The sequence below is a fragment of the Micropterus salmoides genome, unplaced genomic scaffold (assembly GCF_014851395.1).
Source record: "Micropterus salmoides isolate LMB-PRFRI ecotype aquatic unplaced genomic scaffold, ASM1485139v1 Ms_hic_scaffold_12, whole genome shotgun sequence".
NCBI classification, from domain to species: Eukaryota; Metazoa; Chordata; class Actinopteri; order Centrarchiformes; family Centrarchidae; genus Micropterus; species Micropterus salmoides.
In genome coordinates this window covers 21660803-21681173 of record NW_024040263.1, presented here as the reverse complement: position 1 = coordinate 21681173, position 20371 = coordinate 21660803, and the positions used below count along the sequence as shown (strand labels likewise).

At 39.3% G+C, this 20371-nt stretch overlaps 1 protein-coding gene and 1 long non-coding RNA gene across 2 annotated transcripts; one reads left to right on the top strand and one right to left on the bottom strand.

The window, feature by feature from the left end:
* Positions 1 to 708: 708 nt before the first annotated feature.
* LOC119899405 (RNA-binding protein 20-like) lies at positions 709 to 9082 on the bottom strand (the record flags this gene model as incomplete). The annotated part of the gene is made up of 9 exons (XM_038713951.1): positions 709 to 1777; positions 3539 to 3660; positions 5115 to 5180; positions 6203 to 6788; positions 6871 to 6957; positions 7035 to 7740; positions 7942 to 8021; positions 8102 to 8233; positions 8936 to 9082. Coding segments are annotated over 9 exons (1989 nt in total), but the record flags the coding sequence as incomplete, so codon positions are not given.
* A 10-nt stretch (positions 9083 to 9092) lies between these two features.
* On the top strand, positions 9093 to 13433 carry LOC119899406. The gene is made up of 5 exons (XR_005443834.1): positions 9093 to 9592; positions 10334 to 10392; positions 10624 to 10734; positions 11155 to 11245; positions 12723 to 13433. It is a non-coding gene; the product is annotated as an uncharacterized LOC119899406 (long non-coding RNA).
* The last annotated feature ends 6938 nt before the right edge of the window (positions 13434 to 20371 follow it).

Genomic DNA, 20371 nt, shown 5'->3' with positions numbered 1-20371 from the left:
AAACATAGCATAAATATTACTGTTTGTAATATGAACACATCTCTTATTCACATATGATATATGAACTTGCCAACATTGTGCTCTAGAAAACAAACTTTCAAATGATTCATGATTCAATATGGAAAGTTTTAAAAAGACTTAAACTTTTACATGGAACAAGGATGAAATTGACTTGATCTGCAGTTAAAGGACTAATTATGTTTATATGTATTATCCAAGATTGTTGTGCACATTTAATGAAAGTATGGTAATAATGGTTGCTCAATAACTTGAAATATGAAAATTGACAGATTGAAGCACATTTGGACACCTTAAGAATATTATGTTGTGTAAACTTACTGTGTGGGTAAGTAGATTAAATATATAACAGTAAAAAATGTAAAAAATAAAATAAAATAAAAAAGCTGGATAAAAAACTGGACTCTTACAGAAAACTAAAGATATACAAACTGAGTTTACACATCTATTGAGACATCCACAATTAGTTTCAGCACCCAGCTTTGTTTCTTGCCTCAACACTTGGGGGAGCTATTATACAACACTCCCACTCATGCCCGACCATAAGCTGGTGTAGAAAATAGATGGATGGATGGTGTATGGTTCCTTAGGGGTGTTCATGACTGTATAACCAACATACCACATAGCATACGCAATATGTTCAATTTTACACAATGTTCATTTGAGAAAAATCAAAAATACCTGTTGAAACATGTTTAAAATGTTTATTTTTTTGCATTGAAAGTCATATGAAAAGTTTGTCAAAGAAAACAACACTATCATTGATGTCACAGGATCAGTATTCACAGTATACAAAAACAAATTCTGGCTTGATAACATTGCATGTTTAACTCTGATAAATTAAACACATGGTCCAGTCTAAGGTCTTTAATATTTAAGGCATTACATATGTTGGCAAATGTGACCAGTGATTGTTTCATGAATTAAATCCAACATAGAACTTCAAGAAAATAAAGATCTTTTGCATAGTTGCATCATTATCAATCCAAATAATGTACATTTTTACCCAACAGACAGATATTGTAGTGCACAAACTGTCAAAATGTAAAAGAAAAAAAGCGAGAGCCTTTAAAACCACAGATATAAATAAAAATGTAAATGCTGTGTACTAAGCTGTACAGTGAAATCTGAAACCTGAGAATCTGCATCAGTTTTTTAGTAAAAACATTCCTTGGCACGTTTTTCAAGTTATTTTGCAATTGTAAATGTATCATTATTGATAAATAATTGTATTGTAATTGATTTAAACTCAGCAGATGGACTACCATAAGCCCACGCTGTAACAACATGTCGTCTTCGTAACTAATTTAATTTAATTAATACATTTCCCTTTCAAAAAAATAAATAAACAACAAATACATTTTATCACACAAAATCTAATGACATAAACTGCAAGGAAACTGATAAATGAAAACAATTGCAATTAAATATTGTAGCCTCATTATACATTACACTTCAGGTATGTACATTGTATTGTAACACTGAGAGCATCTATGGCTGGGGTTGTCAGTGTCATTCAAGGCATACAAACATCCCTCCCCCAGAATAACAAAACCAGTGCAATCGTCCGCATACTCTAGCTTCCACGTGTCACATTTACCATGCTGTAGTAGTCCACATCTTTGCACCAACAGCACGCACACACAAATCTATCCTCTGCTGTTTGCTGAACAAGACGTGAGAGGTCAAGCTGATGTCACTGTGCGGCTGATGGTTGTGTGCCTGACAGACTCTCCTCTGCCAGCTGGGAAAGGTATTTCTGTGAATGAAGAAAAAAAAAATACAATCCAACATATATCAGGACAGAACGCAGCATCTTGATATCAACATCAGCACGTTAGTCAAACAACCATCTGACCAGTCTTTTCCACCAACAGCATGTTGGAGGTAACTGTACGATCGATTTAGGGCTACTTAGAAATTAATTATGAAGTCACATTATAATCTGTAAAATTTAGGTCTGTATCTATAATATGTGCTATTAGCTGCATTAGCCCCAAAATGCCATGTTGATAAAATCCTATCCATTTAAATTGACTCAAATATCTGACTCTAAATACCTCGTTCAATTTTTTTTGTACAGCAGTACAGCAAAGCAGTACCTGATACATTGAGTTTTAAAACAACATTAACCTAATAAATATCTGTAAATAAATGCATACTGTACTACATTTAGAAACAAATCCACAACAACAAAACATACTGAGTGCTGAAGTTAAACTATGTAGATGACTAAGGAGAGTAAACTAATATAAAACTATTAAACACCAGAACACACACACACGCATGCAAAGATTTGACGGGCAGCACAACTGTTAGAAACTGTTTTTCCTCTTGGAATGTAATCCATCAAATGTGAGGGAATTGCTGCTCCTCTAACTGCCTCAGCTGCGCTGCCGGGGTCGAGAGAAATGCAAGATGGCTTGGTGCTGAATGGGCAATAATCAGAAACCTAATGCAGCTGCAAGTTTACATGCAATGTGTATGTTGGCTTGTCTGTGTGCGTGTGTGTCTGTGTGTGTGTGCAAGGATGTGTCAGTAGATATTGCTGTGTCGAGTTTGTATTTGCCCATCTGACTGCATTAGTTCATTTCATTTTATACTTTGATTCCCTTCTATACTTCTGTTGATTCTTTAATCAAATAATGTTTATAGTCCATAAAATGTCAGAAAATACAATGGCCATCAAATGTTCCCAGAGCCCAAGGTAATGTCTTTAAATCGGTTGTTTTGTTCAAACAGTGCAAATGCATTTAATATAAAGTCATGTAAATCTTAATAATTAATAAATCTTAATAAAAGTGCTTAAACAGTTACTAAATCATCAAAATTGACATTATTTTCTGCAGATTCTGCGCTGTTGCGCATATTGCCAAATTATAATCTAGCAAGAAAAGAGTTTAGATACTAAATATAAACTCAACAATCAATTTAAACAAAAAGCATTTTGGAATATAATGCTAAGTGTATAAAAAGGTGTACAGTTTATACAGTACTGTATATTACTGATGGTCACACTTCTTGGATCCTCATGTCCACTAACAGAAAGGTTCACTGTCCTTTGCAGTCCTCTTTAGAAAACAACATTTTTGATTAAACATTTAAAGAAAGATTCATTCCCCAAATAAGACCTACGTACATAAGAAGAAAGGCGAATGTGCTGAACGTTTGCGTGTGAAGAGATTACTCACCACCAAGAAACAGGTGGTGTCATCTTGTGAATTCTGCTCCCAGACCACACTGACTGTGGACTGATAGGCAGGCATACAGAATTGAACTGTTGATACTACATTTGCTGGTATAAAAGGAGTGACGGCCAATATGTGCATACAACACATACAAATAGATTTACTGTTAGACACACATGCAGACCTCAGCGATAGCACATCTCGTGTAATTCACAGAGGAAAGATTGAATAAAATGTGGAAATGTATAAATCCAGATTATTATATTATTCCTCCTGTGATCAATGTCACCATCACCTGAAGGATGGGTGTGTCACCAGTGTGCAGTGAGTACCTGTAGGTTCCTGTAGTGTACCGTGCTGCGGCAGTGAGTGGTCTTTGCAGTCTCCTCGCTGGTGTAGAACAGCCCGCAGAGTTTACAGTAGAAGCCAGTCTTTGGCACAATGAACTCTACTCCTATTAGACAGCGAAGACAGCAATTAGAATTCAGTCCCCAGAAACCGGCACTTGACAAATCAGGGTTTTCACAAGTATCTACAGTGACAGTACTTCAGGCAATGCTGCAATCCAGTTTACTACATGCTGCAGTTTGTGTCCTAGTTTAAGAATAAAAATGAAACATTTGTAACTGAATCCAAAGTAAAAATATCCTGTTCCATCAATTTACTGTGCATCTTTTTTTTGTCATTCTCCTTTATTCAAACCCATTTTTTCTTCTGCTGCAGAGAAAATAAACGACACCTGTCAGCGTCAGGCTACATAATATAACCTCTCTGGGTGCTCCCCTCACTACGCCAAACTCTCTTCTATTTTCCAACAACAACAACGAAAACCCATTTTAAATGAAAAGGAAAAGATCAATATCACACATTTTCTTCACACATTGACAGTAGGATGTACTATGAGTTACTATATTCACCCATCTACTGTATATCATTTCTGTATATAACGTTTGTTTTGTATGTAGCATAAAGGGAATTTACAACTCTGATTATATAACCAATATAATAAAATAATAAACACATCTACCATGCACCTTGTATATCTGAAACACTGAAGCATGAGATTGGATGTCGGTAAACTGTCCATTAAAACACCACAATTTTATTTTCTATGTTTTAATGAATGATCATCTTACTATGGTTTGTGCTGATTTAATGAATATCCTTTAACAAACACAATACCTAGTGTATCTTTAATGTCAGCTGGGTCAGCCATGTGTGTAGCATGTATTTCAGTACAATTATACCTTGATTACATGAAATTAGACAGTTAGAACAACATGTAACTGGCTGTCTGCGTCCCATTGCAGATGAATGTATCAATAAAAAAAATTTACAAAATGGCAACAACAACAACCAGATGACGCATTAGTGTTAAATTTTTCTCAGCCATGCTATGAATGGACACAGTGGACACACACATTCTCAGGGCATCGTACAACAGAAATACCCACACTCTTGTTTCTGTACTGTGGTCTATTGTTGTCAAACTGCACTGGTGGCTTATGTAAGCCTCTATGCAGCAGGCCCGACACCAGCCACGTGCTTGGCTGTGTCATTCTAGCCCCAATGATAATATAAATACTCATCTCTCAGGGGTGCATTTCACAACCTGCTCACGGAAATAGGTCAGCAAGTGGCCAAGCAATTCCAGCCAATTAGAGTGCTAATGCAACAGGTTGTCAGGGCACTTATTAATGGTGTACATGATAACACTTTATCTTTAGGACTAAGCTCACAGGCTCAAGACTCCACAAACTTCTGTCAATTAAATATGGACCAGTTCAAGGGCTCTTGGACTGGGTTTAATCCAGCGAGAGAAGTCTGAATTGTTTTTTAATTTATTCTCAGTGTATTTTAAAAGATTGAAGTTAGCATCAGAGAGATAATAAAATGTGTTTTGCTTACCCAAAGAGATGCTGTGTTCACTGACAGCTTTGTTTTGCTCATGAGATGGCAAGGGGGCCTCAAGCTCTGTAAACAGCACATAAATTATGAGAAAGGCAGGATGCGTAAAACCGTATGAATTATTATTACTTTTAGAGTCATTTTTTTTTATTTAATATGTGGACAGTAGAGTTTAACCACAATGCAATGACTATATATATACATATAACAGCTGATGCATATTTGCAAGAAATATCGGAAACTATTTCATTGTTAAAGAAAAACATAACAACTTGTTTTCAATAATCATTCATATTGATTCCTATCAAAACACTACATATTCTATAGTATGGTATATAGTTAACTGGTTTGTATTTGAGTTTTGACAAAGACAAAGAAAAGCTAAGGATGTTTGTGCAACAATTCCATATAGTGGTGCTAATAGCAGAGTTTCAGGAGAGGGACCACAAATCAAGACGTCACTACTGGCATTTCCATAAATACCCACACATCCCATCTCATCTTCTTCGCTCTCGCATTCTGCACCCCTCCCGCCCACCCCTTTCTCTGTCTAGTCTCCTCATCTCCTTCTTCCTCTCCATAGGGTTATAGGGGGGTCCATCGTGCCCGGGTGCTACTGTGGATTTCCTTATCATAGCTTTCGAATGTCTATTCAGCAACTGCAAGCCTCGTACATGTTTCTGTTTTGTTCATCAGTAAATCATTTAATTGTATCTGTTTGTTGTGGTCCTTGCTAGTGAAACTGATGTTACGACAGCTGTAATTGTTCGTTCTGTCCATAGTTGCCGTAAAGAGATTCCTTTGTAAAGAGATTTCAGTGTAAGAGATGGGGGATGTGTAAGGATACTCAATGTGAGGCAAGAGCATTATGAATAAGTCAGATCAAGTGAATATGTTTTATTACTGTCCATCCATACTGTCCATTCAAATGCTTAAATTAGTAAATTAGCAAAATAGCAGATGAATGTTTTGGACAGTGTACTAATCAATGAATTGACTAATCTAACAACTCAAAACTATCCTTTAGGAGGCTTAATGTAACTGAACACTGGATCTACTGCCAACATCTGAATTCTTTTGACAAGTACCTGTTTTAAGACTGCCGTCCTTCTGTTGAACCCCATCATTGATTGTTTCTGTGACCCGTCCTACTTCCATGGTTTTGCTGTCCTCTGATACATAAACGTGATTTTCCATTGGCTCTTCTGATGACCCGCTTTTCTTTATTTTAACCTCTAAACATGTCTCTTCTAGTGCAGCCTTGAACTCCTCACAGGGGAAGTCATTAAGGTTGGTGACTGGTAGATCAGGAGCCACTGGACCACGTTTCTGGTCTTCAGGACTGGGTGCAGTTAAAACTTTCCCTGGTTTCTCAGTTAAAGATGTTTCTGCTGGGTCTCCAGCATCCTCACAGAACTTTTCTTGGTTAGACTTTTCGTTAGATATCTCCCGCACCTCCAAAGAGGAGGAGGTAGGGGGTAATACATGCTCCTCCACTGCTTCTTCCTCTGCAGACTCTTTGGGGCAGGATGTATACTTTTCCAGCTCAGGAAGGTCTGGCTCAATAATGGAATCATCCTCTCCCCCGACTTCATCTACAGTGACCAGTTCCTCCATGTTCTTGGGATACCAACACTCTTCATCAGTGTCATCTCCACTTTCCCTCTGCTTCACCTTAAAATGGATCAAGAAAAGAGATGTTAATATTCCAACAGGGGGGGTTGAATGTGTAATAAAGATCGTAATGCAAACTTACAGTGTCTCTCTCTTTACTACATTCAGTAGTTTCTTTTGGCTTATTGAGTTGCTGAGGTGACACAGATTTTTCTTTTGACTGGCGATCCTGGGAAAAGAGGTGACTTAGCTGTTAGAAGGATGTGTACACCAGATATACAACAATAATTTACAAAAATGACTCACCATGTTTTCAGTAGCATTTTCTCTCTCCTGTTTTTCCACAGTGGTGTGCCTCCTGCTTATCTTTTTGCTCCTGCCCCTGTCTGGTGAACTCTGCCTCTTGTCTTCTAGTGTTCTGCGAAGTGGCTCCTCAGTCATATCAAACTCAGAATGCCTCGATCTGCTGTGGTGGTCACCACCATCCCTCCGCTTTGGCTTTGTGTCATGCCTTTGGTATGGAGGTCTGGGCAGCTTGTCTGACTTGTACATTTGTTCCTTCATGTAGAAATCGTCCTCTATGTTCCTGTAAGCGTTGAAGGACACACCTTGAGGGCTGCCTCGTGGGTGCCAGTCTCTGTTTCCCCTCATCCCTTCACCACCTCCTCCTCCTCGCTGCTCATCTGCAGATCTCAAGCTGATATGATCCAAGGGTTTCTGGTAAGCCTTCCGACGGTCGGCTGCGCGTCCATTAGCCCGATCGTCATCTATGCTGCCCCCGTTCCTCCATGTGTCATCCCTCTCCCTTTCATCCTCACCCCTTCTTAAGTGTGATGACCAATCCCAAGAGTCCCGGCAGGAGCCCAGGCCATTACTGCCTCTCTCCGGACCCCTGCATTGTGGCCCCTGGGGACTGTGGGCTGAGCTGCATGATGTAAAACTCGGGCTGTGTGAGTGAGGACTCAAAGAGCGGCTGATAGGGCTGCGGGAGCGTGCTCTCTCTGGCATGTATCTGGAGGAAGATTATGATGATATGTAGATTTAATGGAGAAATCTTCTGAAGCTGAACTTTGTGTTCAGAACTATAACACTTATTCAACTTAAGCAATAATCATCAGTGACATTTACACCTCCCTGAATTTGCATTTTTCATCCCTCAATAATTGACTAAAGGAACATTTGAGACTGAAAGGAGAAAGGAAAGTTGCCTTACTGCTCAAGTTCTTGCATCTCATCCCTCTCCCGCTGACAGCTGATATCCTGGATGATTGATTGAACATCCTTACCCGGTTTCTATACAGAGAAGAAATTCAAGTTTACCAACTGGCTAACACAGCGTTTGACCTGCTGCTTAATTTGTTCTTCAGTCTTACCTTGAGTTGCAGCTCCTTGTACCTCTTAGACATTCGTATGAGAAGTTTCTGAGTGTTAATCATAGCAGGAGTAAGTTGGTAGTATTGAACCATGGCCTGAGCTGCTTCAACATACGCCATCTCCAGAAATGCCTTTTGGGAGAACAGAAAATTACCCTCTGACGGTTATATAGTTTTCTTGCTGGACATCTACAAAAACATATTTCACATCTCAGATTTCAGATTGGATGCGAGCAAATCTTTGAAAATCATTATCACAAGGTCTCACATTTCACTACCATAATAAATCACCAGAACAGTTGATTTAGTTCCTGTAACCAATACTACGATTTAGCAAGAATGCTTTAAATTTGATAGGAGTGATATTAACATTGGAGTTCAATTCTGACAACTGAAACCTGGGAAACTGAGTGAGCTGTTATGTACGGGTAGTTAAAGAGTCAGTAAGTTATAACAAAGTACCTGATATCATATAACAGCTGACGCAGAAAAAGACTGTTGATAATCATAAAAAGGCACATGGATAATTGGCTGATTTGCATTTTGTCAAATGTCTTCGAGGCAAAAATATTCACAGTATCAACGTCTTTTAGGGAACTCATCAGGACAGAAATCATGCACTGGGAGTAGGACATACTTGTACTTGTACTTTGAAAGCACATGCACAATGCCAAAATAAAGAAGTGACTGGGACCCTGCTTGCTATATGGTGCTTATTTTAAAATTGGTTGTTACTCTTTATGTAATATGTTAAAGTCAAAATGAGTCAAAATGAAGATATTAATTGATAAACATGAATAACAAATAACTGATACATAATTAATGCTATTGCACCTGATGGGTAGAGCGCATGAGGATGTAGTTGGTGACTTTGCCAAAAGGTAGTCCCAGGTTGATGACATCATTCTCTGTGCAGCTGCCTTCAGGGAGGTTGCAGATGTGAACGACACGCCCTGCTGTGGCTTTTCTGGGTGGAAATGGCTGCAAATAATAACCAAAAAAACAATATTCTTTAGCAAACATGAATAAAGTTTTATTCATTCTACATGGGTAAATATGCAAGATATAACATGTAACTACATCAGTTAAGGAGCTTTCAAAGTTTTGACAAAGCATGGCTAGCAGTGATTGTGTTCAGCTAGGGGTCACTCTCGACTGGATACAGTGATATTTATGTTCTCATAAATCCTGTCTAACTGTGTGGTGCTTCACAGCCATAAAGAATACTTCCACTGTGATATTTTTTAATAAGCCTGTAGCCTGTCTAACATCAGTGTAACACTATCACACAGGATGTCTATTAATAGTTCCCTGTACAGCAGTGGTAATCAAAGTTTTCTTGTTTGGATTTAGAGACTTGTCAACTGACTGGCCCCAAACATTTGACACATTCGACACAAGTACCTCAGGCATAAACAAGTACCTCAGTATAATGACCTGCGTCGGTCAACATACCTTTGTCCTTCCCCCTTTATTAACTTCAAGGACTGGGTAAGTGATCGGTATCACTATTTGCTTTATTATTATTATTTACCTTTTTTAAAGGCAGATTATGTTAACAGTTTTTAGTGTCCTTTTCTTTGTTTTTCAGATTTCTCATTATTGTTCTTCCATTCTTTTTCCCAGCTCAAATATTTTGCACACCCCTTTTTTCCAATTCCTTGCATAACTAGTTATCCTCAGATCTCTGTCTTTATCTCAATCTTTCACTCTTTTGACTCACAACAACCAAGAGTTAAGAAAAGAGACATGCTAAGAAAGTAACAAAGAAAATCTAAAGAATCAACTCCACCATAGAAGGGTCTGTTTTATTTCCAACATGTCTTATCTGTTTTATTATTATTATTTTATGTTGTATTATTGTTAAGTATTTTATTCCATTTTTGTTTTTGTATTATTCTAGTTGTCTCACTGCAGCAGAAATGGTATGATGCTGGTCCAACCATGTAAAGCACTTTGTTTTAAAAAGTGCTGTACACTGAAAAAAGGGAGACTGGTCACCTGCTAGATTTATTAAATTATATTTAGTATATTTTACTAAAGGGTTTTATGTTCTTAAGTAAAACGTGATACCATTGTGAAAGGTGTAAACAAAAGGTGTTTAAAATGTTTCTTAGTAGTTCATCTTAAACAAGAAAGAAGAGCTTAACTTGAATAGCTCATGATTTCTTGTCTAGATTTTAATTATTTCATGGTAACATGGATTTATGTTGTTGCTCTTTGTTGTTGCAGATGGACACTAAACTCACACTCTGGAGGCAGCTCTTTCACAGAGGGCTCACGTTTTTGTGGTGAGTAATGTTTATATTTTTTGCCACACTATTGACAGGGCAGGGATCTGCAGTAGGCTATTCAGTGTTCTTCTCTTTCTCTCTGCCAAATATACGTTGGCAACCATTAATAAGTCGGTGTTGAGAACTTCCATGTAGCTGGCCACAAGTTTTAGCGTTTGTGTGCATGTCCCTGTATTAATGTTTCAGATAAATGCAGAGTTTAAACAGATTACCTCTGTGCCTCTACAGTCAAGGTTCCTCTCACAGTTGGACCCATCCACTGCCTATATGCTGAAGGTGTTTGAGAAGAGATTGGGGCAGCAGGGAAAGAAGCTGAAAGACATGTCTGCCATGGTGACGGTAAGAATTCTAACTATTTAACTTTCAGTTGTTTTTTTTTCCTATGTTGGCATTAGGTTGGCAGAGGTAGGCAGAGTAGCCAAAATCTGTACTCAAGTAAATGTGGTCGTGAAAATAACTATTTGAGTTAAGCTTAATTTATACTTCTGCATCGAGTTAAATAACAAAAAACACTAGGGACTAATACTAAATTAATATTATAGTCCTTAGTAAGCCAGTAAATATTAATAACAAAATGGTGTAATTGTCTCCTATACTTTATGAATAGGCAAACAAATCAAACAAACCTATGTATTATGTTCATTGCTAGTCAATTGATGATGAAATGTATTTACCTTTGCATTCAAATATAACAGCCATGTGTAACTTGGAATAGCTTTATGTTAAAATACAGCCATGTGTTTTGTTTTATTCTTTAAGGATGACATTGATGCTGGATGGGAATGTGACATCAAAGGACTCTGCATCTACCTCAACGAGGATCCTTATCATCTTGTTACAGGAGTATGTGGTGAGTGTATATAGAAGTAATAGTGTTATAGTGTGACATTGTTAGGTGCCGATCAGACAGTACTGCCCTTTTTGTTGAAGCCTACTATAGAAAAAAAAAGAAGAGCAATATACTGCTCTTGTTGTTTGCTTTCCATCCACAGAATTAGCTGTCCTTAGTTTAACTGTAATTTTGCTGTTTAGTGAACTTGCAGATCTCCAAAAACATCTACATAAAAATAAATGGATGGGCAGAGAGAACTTGCTCTGCATAAAAATTCTGCTTTTAAACGCTATACAATTCTTTGTGGGGTTCATCAATAGTGATAAATGATCAGTATATCTCTTATGAACGTTAAGAATCGTTAATATATTATTACACTTAGTAAAAGTACCATTCCCGGAATTTCAGCAAAAACGTGGCGTTAACCGAGTTTAAACAATGTGAACAGCAAAGTGTTGAAAAGGACCTTATTAAGTGAATGCATAATTTGGCAAAACAGATGTTGTAGGCTAGCCTACCTGCTGAGATTTGCATCCACCACTTTTCTAAACATAAAAGAGCGTTATCTCCCCCGGTTGTTTGCAATTCACGGCAGGCATGCAGAATTCGGCACAACACCTGCACTGCAAAACGTCTCTACATTAAGGCCTCGTGGGAGCAAAGTCTGATCATTGTTCTAAGCTCACAGTAAGCTCACACAGTCCGGGCGCAGTCTCCCCGCCCCTGCAGTCACCTGCAGCTCACGTTAGACTATGAAGTCGGCGAAAGTCAGCCAGTTATCTCGAACATACCTATTGAAAAGTTATACAGCGTGGTAACTTCGACAGTTATTTTCCAAATTTAACATAACTATCCTAATAAGCTAGACTCATTACATGCTTGCTAACAACCGCTTTGAAGATGGGTCTCCGACATTGACAGCGTTGCTTTAGACAGATATGTGCAGCGGTGTTTATGATACCAACCATTCAATTCACAGACGAGTCCGTTGTCCGTGTTTGCCAGAGAGCGAGAGCGCGTGTGAGAGGATGTGCGGAGCGAACATGCGCTGCGCAGCGCTGCAATCAAAAACAATTTTAAAATGGGTCGCCAAATTTACTTGGGCAAGTAAATTCTATGTGTGGGGATCACTGAATCTATCAAATACGTATACCTGTAGCTCCTGAAATTACTGCCTGGTTAAGTCTATGCATGTCTGAACATAGTGGCTTATAATGCAAGCTGTCTCTACCAGCGTTAAAACATGTATGATGAAACGCAGATGTTTAGGCTATTGGATGTGAGGCAACGCATAAATTATACAGTTTTATTAATTATACAGTCCTTGCTGAAAGTATCAGTGATTACCCCATTAGAATATATTTTTAAACTACTCCTTCTCAGTGCTGTATTTTTAAGCACAAAAGTAATATTGGAAGTAACTTTGTAGTTTAAAAGATGCCCTATGTCCTAATGAGGTCTGAGTTTAAATAATTGTGTCCTTTCTTTTCACCAGGAAATGTCTGAGACCCATTTCTTCAGTGCTGTGGAGATGACTGCGGGAGGATCTTTGTTGTGAAAGACACTGTCAACAGCGAGCCCTCTGCATCGGAATAGTCATTGAGGGTGGTGTGGTGGCACTTTGAGATCTTGAGAATGTAGCCACTGCGTCTGCAATGTTGTTTGGACTCTTTCATGCTTTAAACATGCAATACCCTACAAAGCTCCGCTACCCTTTTGACGTAATTCAAAAGATCATCGTGGAGCTAGATGCAGGGGAACTGTCAAGAAAGCTTGAAAACTAAGCTCCACCAGTGAAGAGAGCTAATTGTTCTTGGCTCTTGGTTGGATTAGGACATGACTGTTGGCAAACTAATAGTCTCTACCTCTACATGCTTGGACTGAGTGGTGTTGCAGCCTGATTTTGCTATCACCAATTAAGTGTTATTCAAGATGTACAGTTTTGATTACTGTACAGTACCAGGCACATTTAAATTTAACCATTGCATTTTAATGTGCTAATATATAATGCATTGTTCAAAAACCTTGAGCTTCCCATAGGACATTTAATGTGTATTTTTATTTATTTTTATTGATGCAGATGTATTTTGGAAAAGCTCTGGCATTTTTGGCCAAACTAAGCTACATCTAGAAAGAGAGCTCATTACAGGTGCTGGTCATATAATTAGAATATCATCAAAAAGTTGATTTATTTCAGTAATTCCATTCAAAAAGTTTATAATGTATACATTCATTCCACAAAGACTGATATATTTCAAGTGTTCATTCCTTTTAATTTTGATGATTACAACTGACAACTAATGAAAACCCCAGAATCAGTATCTCAGAAAATAAGAGTATTGTGAAAAGGTTATTATTAATTACTAAATTAATAATATTGAAGACACCTGGTGTCACACTCCAGTCAGCTAATTAACTCAAAACACCTGCAAAGGCCTTTAAATGGTCTCTCAGTCTAGTTCTGTAGGCTACACAATCATGGGGAAGACTGCTGACTTGACAGCTGTCCAAAAGACGACCATTTACACCTTGCACATGGAGGGCAAGACACTAAAGGTCATTGCTAAAGACGCTGTCTGTTCATAGTATGGAGGACTGATCCTGAAAAATTCAGAAATAAATACAGAAATAAATAAGTGCTCAATAAATAAATAAGCATCCAATTAAATGCGCAAAAAAATAAAGACAAATTTATTGTCCGTTGTAATCTTCAACTTTATTTATTAATTACTTATTTTTTAAATGTATTTATTTATGTGTGTGTTTTAATATTTTTGTCTGTTTTATTCTTCCGTTGCATTTTCTACCCTATTTATTTTCACCCATGGTATTTATTTCTGCCTGTCCTTTTTACATTTCTGCCTCATTATGCAAATGAGGAGGGGCTGCGTCTCAAGGGGTGAACTTCTCCCCTATTGGTGGACCAGTCAGATGGGAGAGCTCTAGGCCTACTCTGCCTGCACACATCAACGAGCTTGCTCCCCACACAGTCAGATGGCTTCTTTCAGTGCGCTGAGGTGTTTAGCAACTCTGTTTGAAGACACTACCAGCCATGTCTTCCTTCTTTTCATGTGGACACTCTGACCTACAAAGTTTTCAATTAGCGACTTATACGGACACAGAACTGCAGTAAAGTGAGCTGTTGTTTCTGAGAGCTACATCAGTTAGCCGCAGCTAAATCTGGAGTGCGCTCCTATTCGAGTATTTACGGTAAATGCTCCCACACGGAGCAGCTCGTTGCTCTGGTGTTATCAGCTGCTGTTTCAACAAAAACGCCATTCAGGGTGAAAATTGAACCGTGGTGTTGTGTCGGGAGACGCAGTGACATAACCAGCGGTGAGTAAGAAATATTATGAATAATACATGTGATCTGTTAAGCTATGAGGAGGGTAAAAGTCCGCTAGGCTAATTTATGTAGTGCTAATATCATATAGGTGTAGTGAACAACGATGTGGATTTGTGCATTTCATATTGAATGAATGTGGAGCTACCCTAAATTCCTTTCTCCTCCCCAGAGAAGATGGGGAGGGGTCAAAGTTGCTTTCTCTAAGTGCTAGCCCGACCATAAAACTGGCACCATTTTGATTCCGAAGCTGATAACGCGGGGCCTGACTGTTAAACTGACAAAGGGACACGAGCCAGCCATTGGCATCTCCCTGAACAGCCTATCAAAACTTACCCCACCACACACGTTTCCGTGGAAACTGACCTTATTCTTTGTTTTATTACCACATCAAAAGGATACTCCTTGTCTCACCTAAGTGTGACATGTTCCAGACACTGAACTTTGGATGACAAAGGACTGCATTCTCCAAAAGACTCAAAGCATCTAATTAAATTTAATTAAATCTTTAGTTACCTGAATATGTTTGCCTCTATTTGAGTAGTTATGTTAACTGTTGTTGCTATCTGTTGTTGATATTAGTGCTGAAAAGAAGTTACTTGTGCAATGTTTTTTTTTCAGCAAGACACTCCTTCATCTAATGTAATCAATGCTTGTTCATAATACTTTTTACAAAATCCCTTTAGAAATGATAACAAATGTTTTACTATACTCTTAATCGCCAGCTTGAATTTAAGGATGAATCAACAAATTCCCCGGTTCCTAAGGAGAGACGATCTTTGATTTAATCCAAGCTTTCCTCATGTAACCTGAGCTCCCCCAAGTGGACGAAATAAGTATTACATGCCCTCATCGGAAATGCGGTTAAATGTGTAAAAATACTGACCAATAATGTGACAATTGTTTCCTGTTACCAAACGCCTAGAACGGTACAACCGTTCAACCATTGAGGTTCGATTGTGGAAAATATTTGATTATAATACGTGCAAATAGATTTCTTTTCTTTAGACATTAAGTTTAGAAAGGCAGTTCCTGGGGAAACCTGAGACGCCCCCTGGGGAACCACGCCCCAGGCAACAAAAGAGCGACACGCGACCTGCTCTAGTCTCTTCTCTCTAGACTCTTAGACTCTTCCCTCTTCTTGCTCTTCCACTCTGGCCCCTGGATGCTTCGGCACGCGCGTGGCGTGCCTCGCCAGACAACACGCCCAGACTCAGCCAGCGAAACAAACAGGCCTTTGTTCGCCTGAAGCTACACACCTGAAGTGCCGAGACATCGATCTGCCTTCAGTTTGTTTTATTTTCTTTATTTCTTTTGTTTGTTAAAGTTATGAGTCCGTTAAGTTACACTGGACTAATTCAGGAACGACCAAGTTCCATTTTAAGCCTTTTTCGTCGAGCCAACTTCACCGAGGTCAGACCAAGCCACGTGGTCTCGCCAGCTACAACCAAGGAAACCTGCAAACAGCCGAATTGCCAGACGGAGGAGGCGTTTTCAATCAGACACGGAGAACCCCGGACAATCCCTAGCAAAAAGCCAGGATCGGCAGCTAGAGTGGGACCCGTGCAACAGGCCAAAAGCAGGCTGTCGACAAGCAGTAAGACTTAACACACGTCCTGTGATCAGATGTCCATTTTAACTCCTAAACTATAGCATTAGTTTACTTTCAGTAGCTCTTCTATGCCGTATGAGTCAAATGCTTCCCACAATCGAACCTCCAGGCTCATTGTTCAGCAAATGTTTGTTCCCTGTATCCAACCATCTTTTATCACCTTAGTTAGAGAATAAATTCACTGTAATATAATCAAGAGCTGTGTGTGTTGCCTATTTGTAGTTCCTGCCAAGAGAATTGACCCTTTAGATATGAGACTGACTGACTGATTTAAGATAATTGAGCGATTATTAACTAACTGATCACTAGTAATAATTGTATAATTATTCAAAACTACCTAGAGGTCCGGAGACTCTAGGATTATAACAACTCCGGTGGTGCCCTTTACGAGGAAATTCTGATTTTATGAATAATAATTCATAATTGGGTATCAATTCTCATAAATTTATTAAAATGCATAACTAATAAATTTAGGTCCACTACATAATGGTGCCTTCCGTGTGAGGCCTTGTGACATACTATAATAATAGACTATACACACAGCCCTGATGCAGAGAAGTTATTGAGAAAAGTTATTGAGGAAAATTTTGCCACTGAAATAATTATCGCCCAGTAAGTCGCTCCATAGAAACTCTCCTGTCTTCCCTCTTAACTTAACGTTAGTGAGGAAAGTGTGTGTGAGTTTTGACCATGTTCTTTGTTGTGAAATGAAATGCTTTGTGCAACCTGTTTGGCCGCTGGCCATCATTCTTTGTTGTTCAGTACAGAGCTGTAGTGAGCTGAGCTATGAGGACCGAGCTAATGTTAAACTGAATGCATTCCTGTAACGTTGCCATATGAGAAATCTGAGCTAAAGCTACATACAATCTCCGCTGACGAGTGGATGAAATGCCCTTTTGGTTGAGAGAAACTTAACCGATATTGATCATTTTAAGGCCAATAAGAGGCAGACAGATTACAGTTGCGCTGTGCCAATGTGATTTGTTTGCGGCTATAAATAACAGTCTGACGCGCTGAGCCGTGGATTGTTATGTTATATGCAAAACTCCGGTATCCTGTTGAAATTAGCTACTTCAACAAATACAGCTGCCCGGCAGTGGAGTCACAGGCGTGAAGACGCCGAGTTTAGCCTGTAGCGTTGTACCTACCGAGCTAAGTTAACGCTAAATCGAAGCTTGAAAGCAAGCTGAGTCATTGAAACAAAGGAGCGAGTCCTTCCCCCATTTTGAGCGGGACTGGTGTCCGTCAGTGTTCTGATTTACTGCCGTTGCTGCAACGACGGTTTGCTAACTGCGTTAGCCTGAAGCTAACAGCTGTTGGGTCCGAGGACCAGAGAGGAAGCCGCTTCTTCTTCTACATTGAGAAATAGGCCGCGCCCGAGGCGGAGCCACAGCTCCCCTACTGGCTGGCGGAATAAATTGCATGCTCTGCATTAAATCGACTTCAGCGTCATCAGTGACAGAGATGAGCGTTTGAATCGAGTGAATTAAACCAGACTTTGGTGATAGATCTTGTTAACTTGAGACACATAAACCATTGTGTCGACTCTCAGATTAAATTAATAAGGAGTGTTACTCCTTAAGTGTAGGATAGAGCACAGGCTCTCCTTTTTCCTTGAATAACTTTTAAAGATCTATTGGGTGTTTGCTTGTAACAAGGTACTGAGCCAATTTAGTACCCTAACCTAGGATTACACTGAGTAAGTCTGTTAATTTTGATGCAATCTTTTATTCAAAGATTCGCTTTTCTAATTTTGATCTAGCTGTATTTGAATGAAACACTTTATTCTCATTACTGCTGCAATATCCCTGATTTTAACTTTGTCATTTTGAAGCCTTTTTCTGTAGTGCTATTTTTGATCCTTGCAGGAATAAGATAAATACAGAATAACATCTTGATTTGAATTTTGTTAACCTTTGTTGTTTGGACTGATTGGAATTCTGAAACCACATTAAGCTTGATAAGTTGAATTGATAGCTTTCCAACTAGGCTTTCTTTAATCCTTGTTCATTATAAATGTAATTTGGACTCTGACTTTTATAGCAATTGGAATTTTGATAACTTGATAATTACCAAAGGGTAATTAAAAACCTTCAGTTTACTCAGCTTTGTTTTGTTAATGTAACTTTGAACTTTGCGTTTATTCTCATTGCCTTTGAACTTTGATTTTAGAAATTAATTTTAATCTCAAATTTTAATTTTTCCAATTTTGAACTCTGATTCTAAAATTTAATTTTTCAAACAATTTTTCCAACTTTGACTTTGATCATTAAGGACTTTGAGCTTTGATTGTCAAGCTAGTTGTAACATGAACTTTGATTTGATCTATAGCATTTAACTTTAATCCCAAGTGTGATTTAATTTCATTTTCCTATTTTTGCCTTCACCCTAAATTTGAATTTTCAGTTTGGGCATTTAAGTCTGACTTGAAAGTCAGCTTTCTCCAACCTGACATTCCCTTTTCTCAACTAGTAAACACACTAGCTGAAACTCTGTTTAACTGACTGGCTCAGGTCTGCTGTACCAGCTAACACCTGTAGTCCACTTCTGATTTTGTTAAAGCAAATTGTATAACTGAGTCCATAGATTGATTTGATCCTTTTCTTCAGATTCCAGCCTTCCAAATTAACTTAAAGGAACATCAACAGCTCCAGGAAGCTATAGAAGCAACACCCATTTATTTTTGTATTTGTAGGTATATCCTCTGAGTTGACACACTCGTTTGTTGTCTGATTTGGACTCACACCAAAGTCCTTAACCAAACCACTTGAGTACCTGCCTGTGAACATGGCAGACCCACGCTTAGTGGCAGCCAGTGGGGGCGACCCACTGGAACACTTTGACTCCATCTTGGCCCACATGACCGAGACCATGGTACCTGGCTACTCAAGCCAACTACAAGGCACCGATGCGGTGAACCTTGAAACAATTTTTGCAGAGCTGGTAACAACTGCTCTAGCCACTTCCTCAAAGGACAAAGCCTTGTCCCAGATGCTAGGAAAACTAGCTATTGTAATGTCTGCCCAGTCTAAGCACACGCACCAGCTTGAACAGCAGCTGGAAAACACCAGGCAGTCACTAAGTGAAGCGGAAGAACGCATCACTGACCTACAGGCTCCTTGCCACCTCCCACAGGAGGGTGGAGTCGATGAGGAGAAAATTGAGCTGCAGGAAAAGACCAATCAGCTTGAACACTCACTCTTTCAGCAAGAACAGGAGTTAGAGTGGACCAAAAGTAAACTTAAAGACACAACTGAATCCTTGACCAATCAGAAACCCTCCTTAGACAAGCAGTGGGGGAAATTAAAGAGCTAAAATTACGAGTAAAGTTTATAGCAAACTTAGAGAAGCTGACCAAAAACGCATGCAAGAAATGCGAAGACAGCTAGAGGACAGGGACAGAGTAACCCAATCCCCGCTACAGCAGGAAAACAAGGAGGAGTTGGCTGATACCAGAAGAGAGTTCCAGCTCTCATGTGAGACAGCCAAACATACTCCCTCCTACAAAACACTCCCACCAGAGAGAGACAAGGCTTGCTCCCCTTTGCCAGCCTCAGGAGGATGGTCTCCACGACCACTCCCACAACTGATCCCACAGGATCATATGACAGAGCGCCAGAGAAATAGCCCTCCACCTACTCAGGTGAAGACGGCTTACTCCCCTCGGCTGCATCCGCCGCCCACTGCTGACCATGACTTAAGCCCCTCTGACAGGGACTTAGACAAAATCGCTCGCCACATAACACGCTTCGAGCCTGAGTCTACAGGCTCAAATGAGACCAGTATCTATCTAAAAGATATTGAATACTACTTGCGGAAATTCCCTGCTGCCACCACTGACGACAAGATTTACCTGATCAAGGTGACATCTAGTCGAGAGGTCAGCAGCTTTATTGAACGCCAGCCCAGGTATGTCAGACAAGATTATGACTCGCTCTGCCAGGCACTGGTGGAGGAATATTCTGACTTGACAGCACAATCAGGTCTAACAGCTGCACTTGCTGTTAAGCAAGGGAGGCCAGAACCTCCTCAGCAGTACTACAACCGACTCAGACAAGCGTACTTTGGTACCAAAAATGAGCCCGATATGGAGGAAGAAGTAAACTTCAAATATCTTTTTATCCAAAACCTCCACCCCACTACCAGTCATCATCTGGGTGTGGCAGCCTGCCCACGCACCCAAACCAGT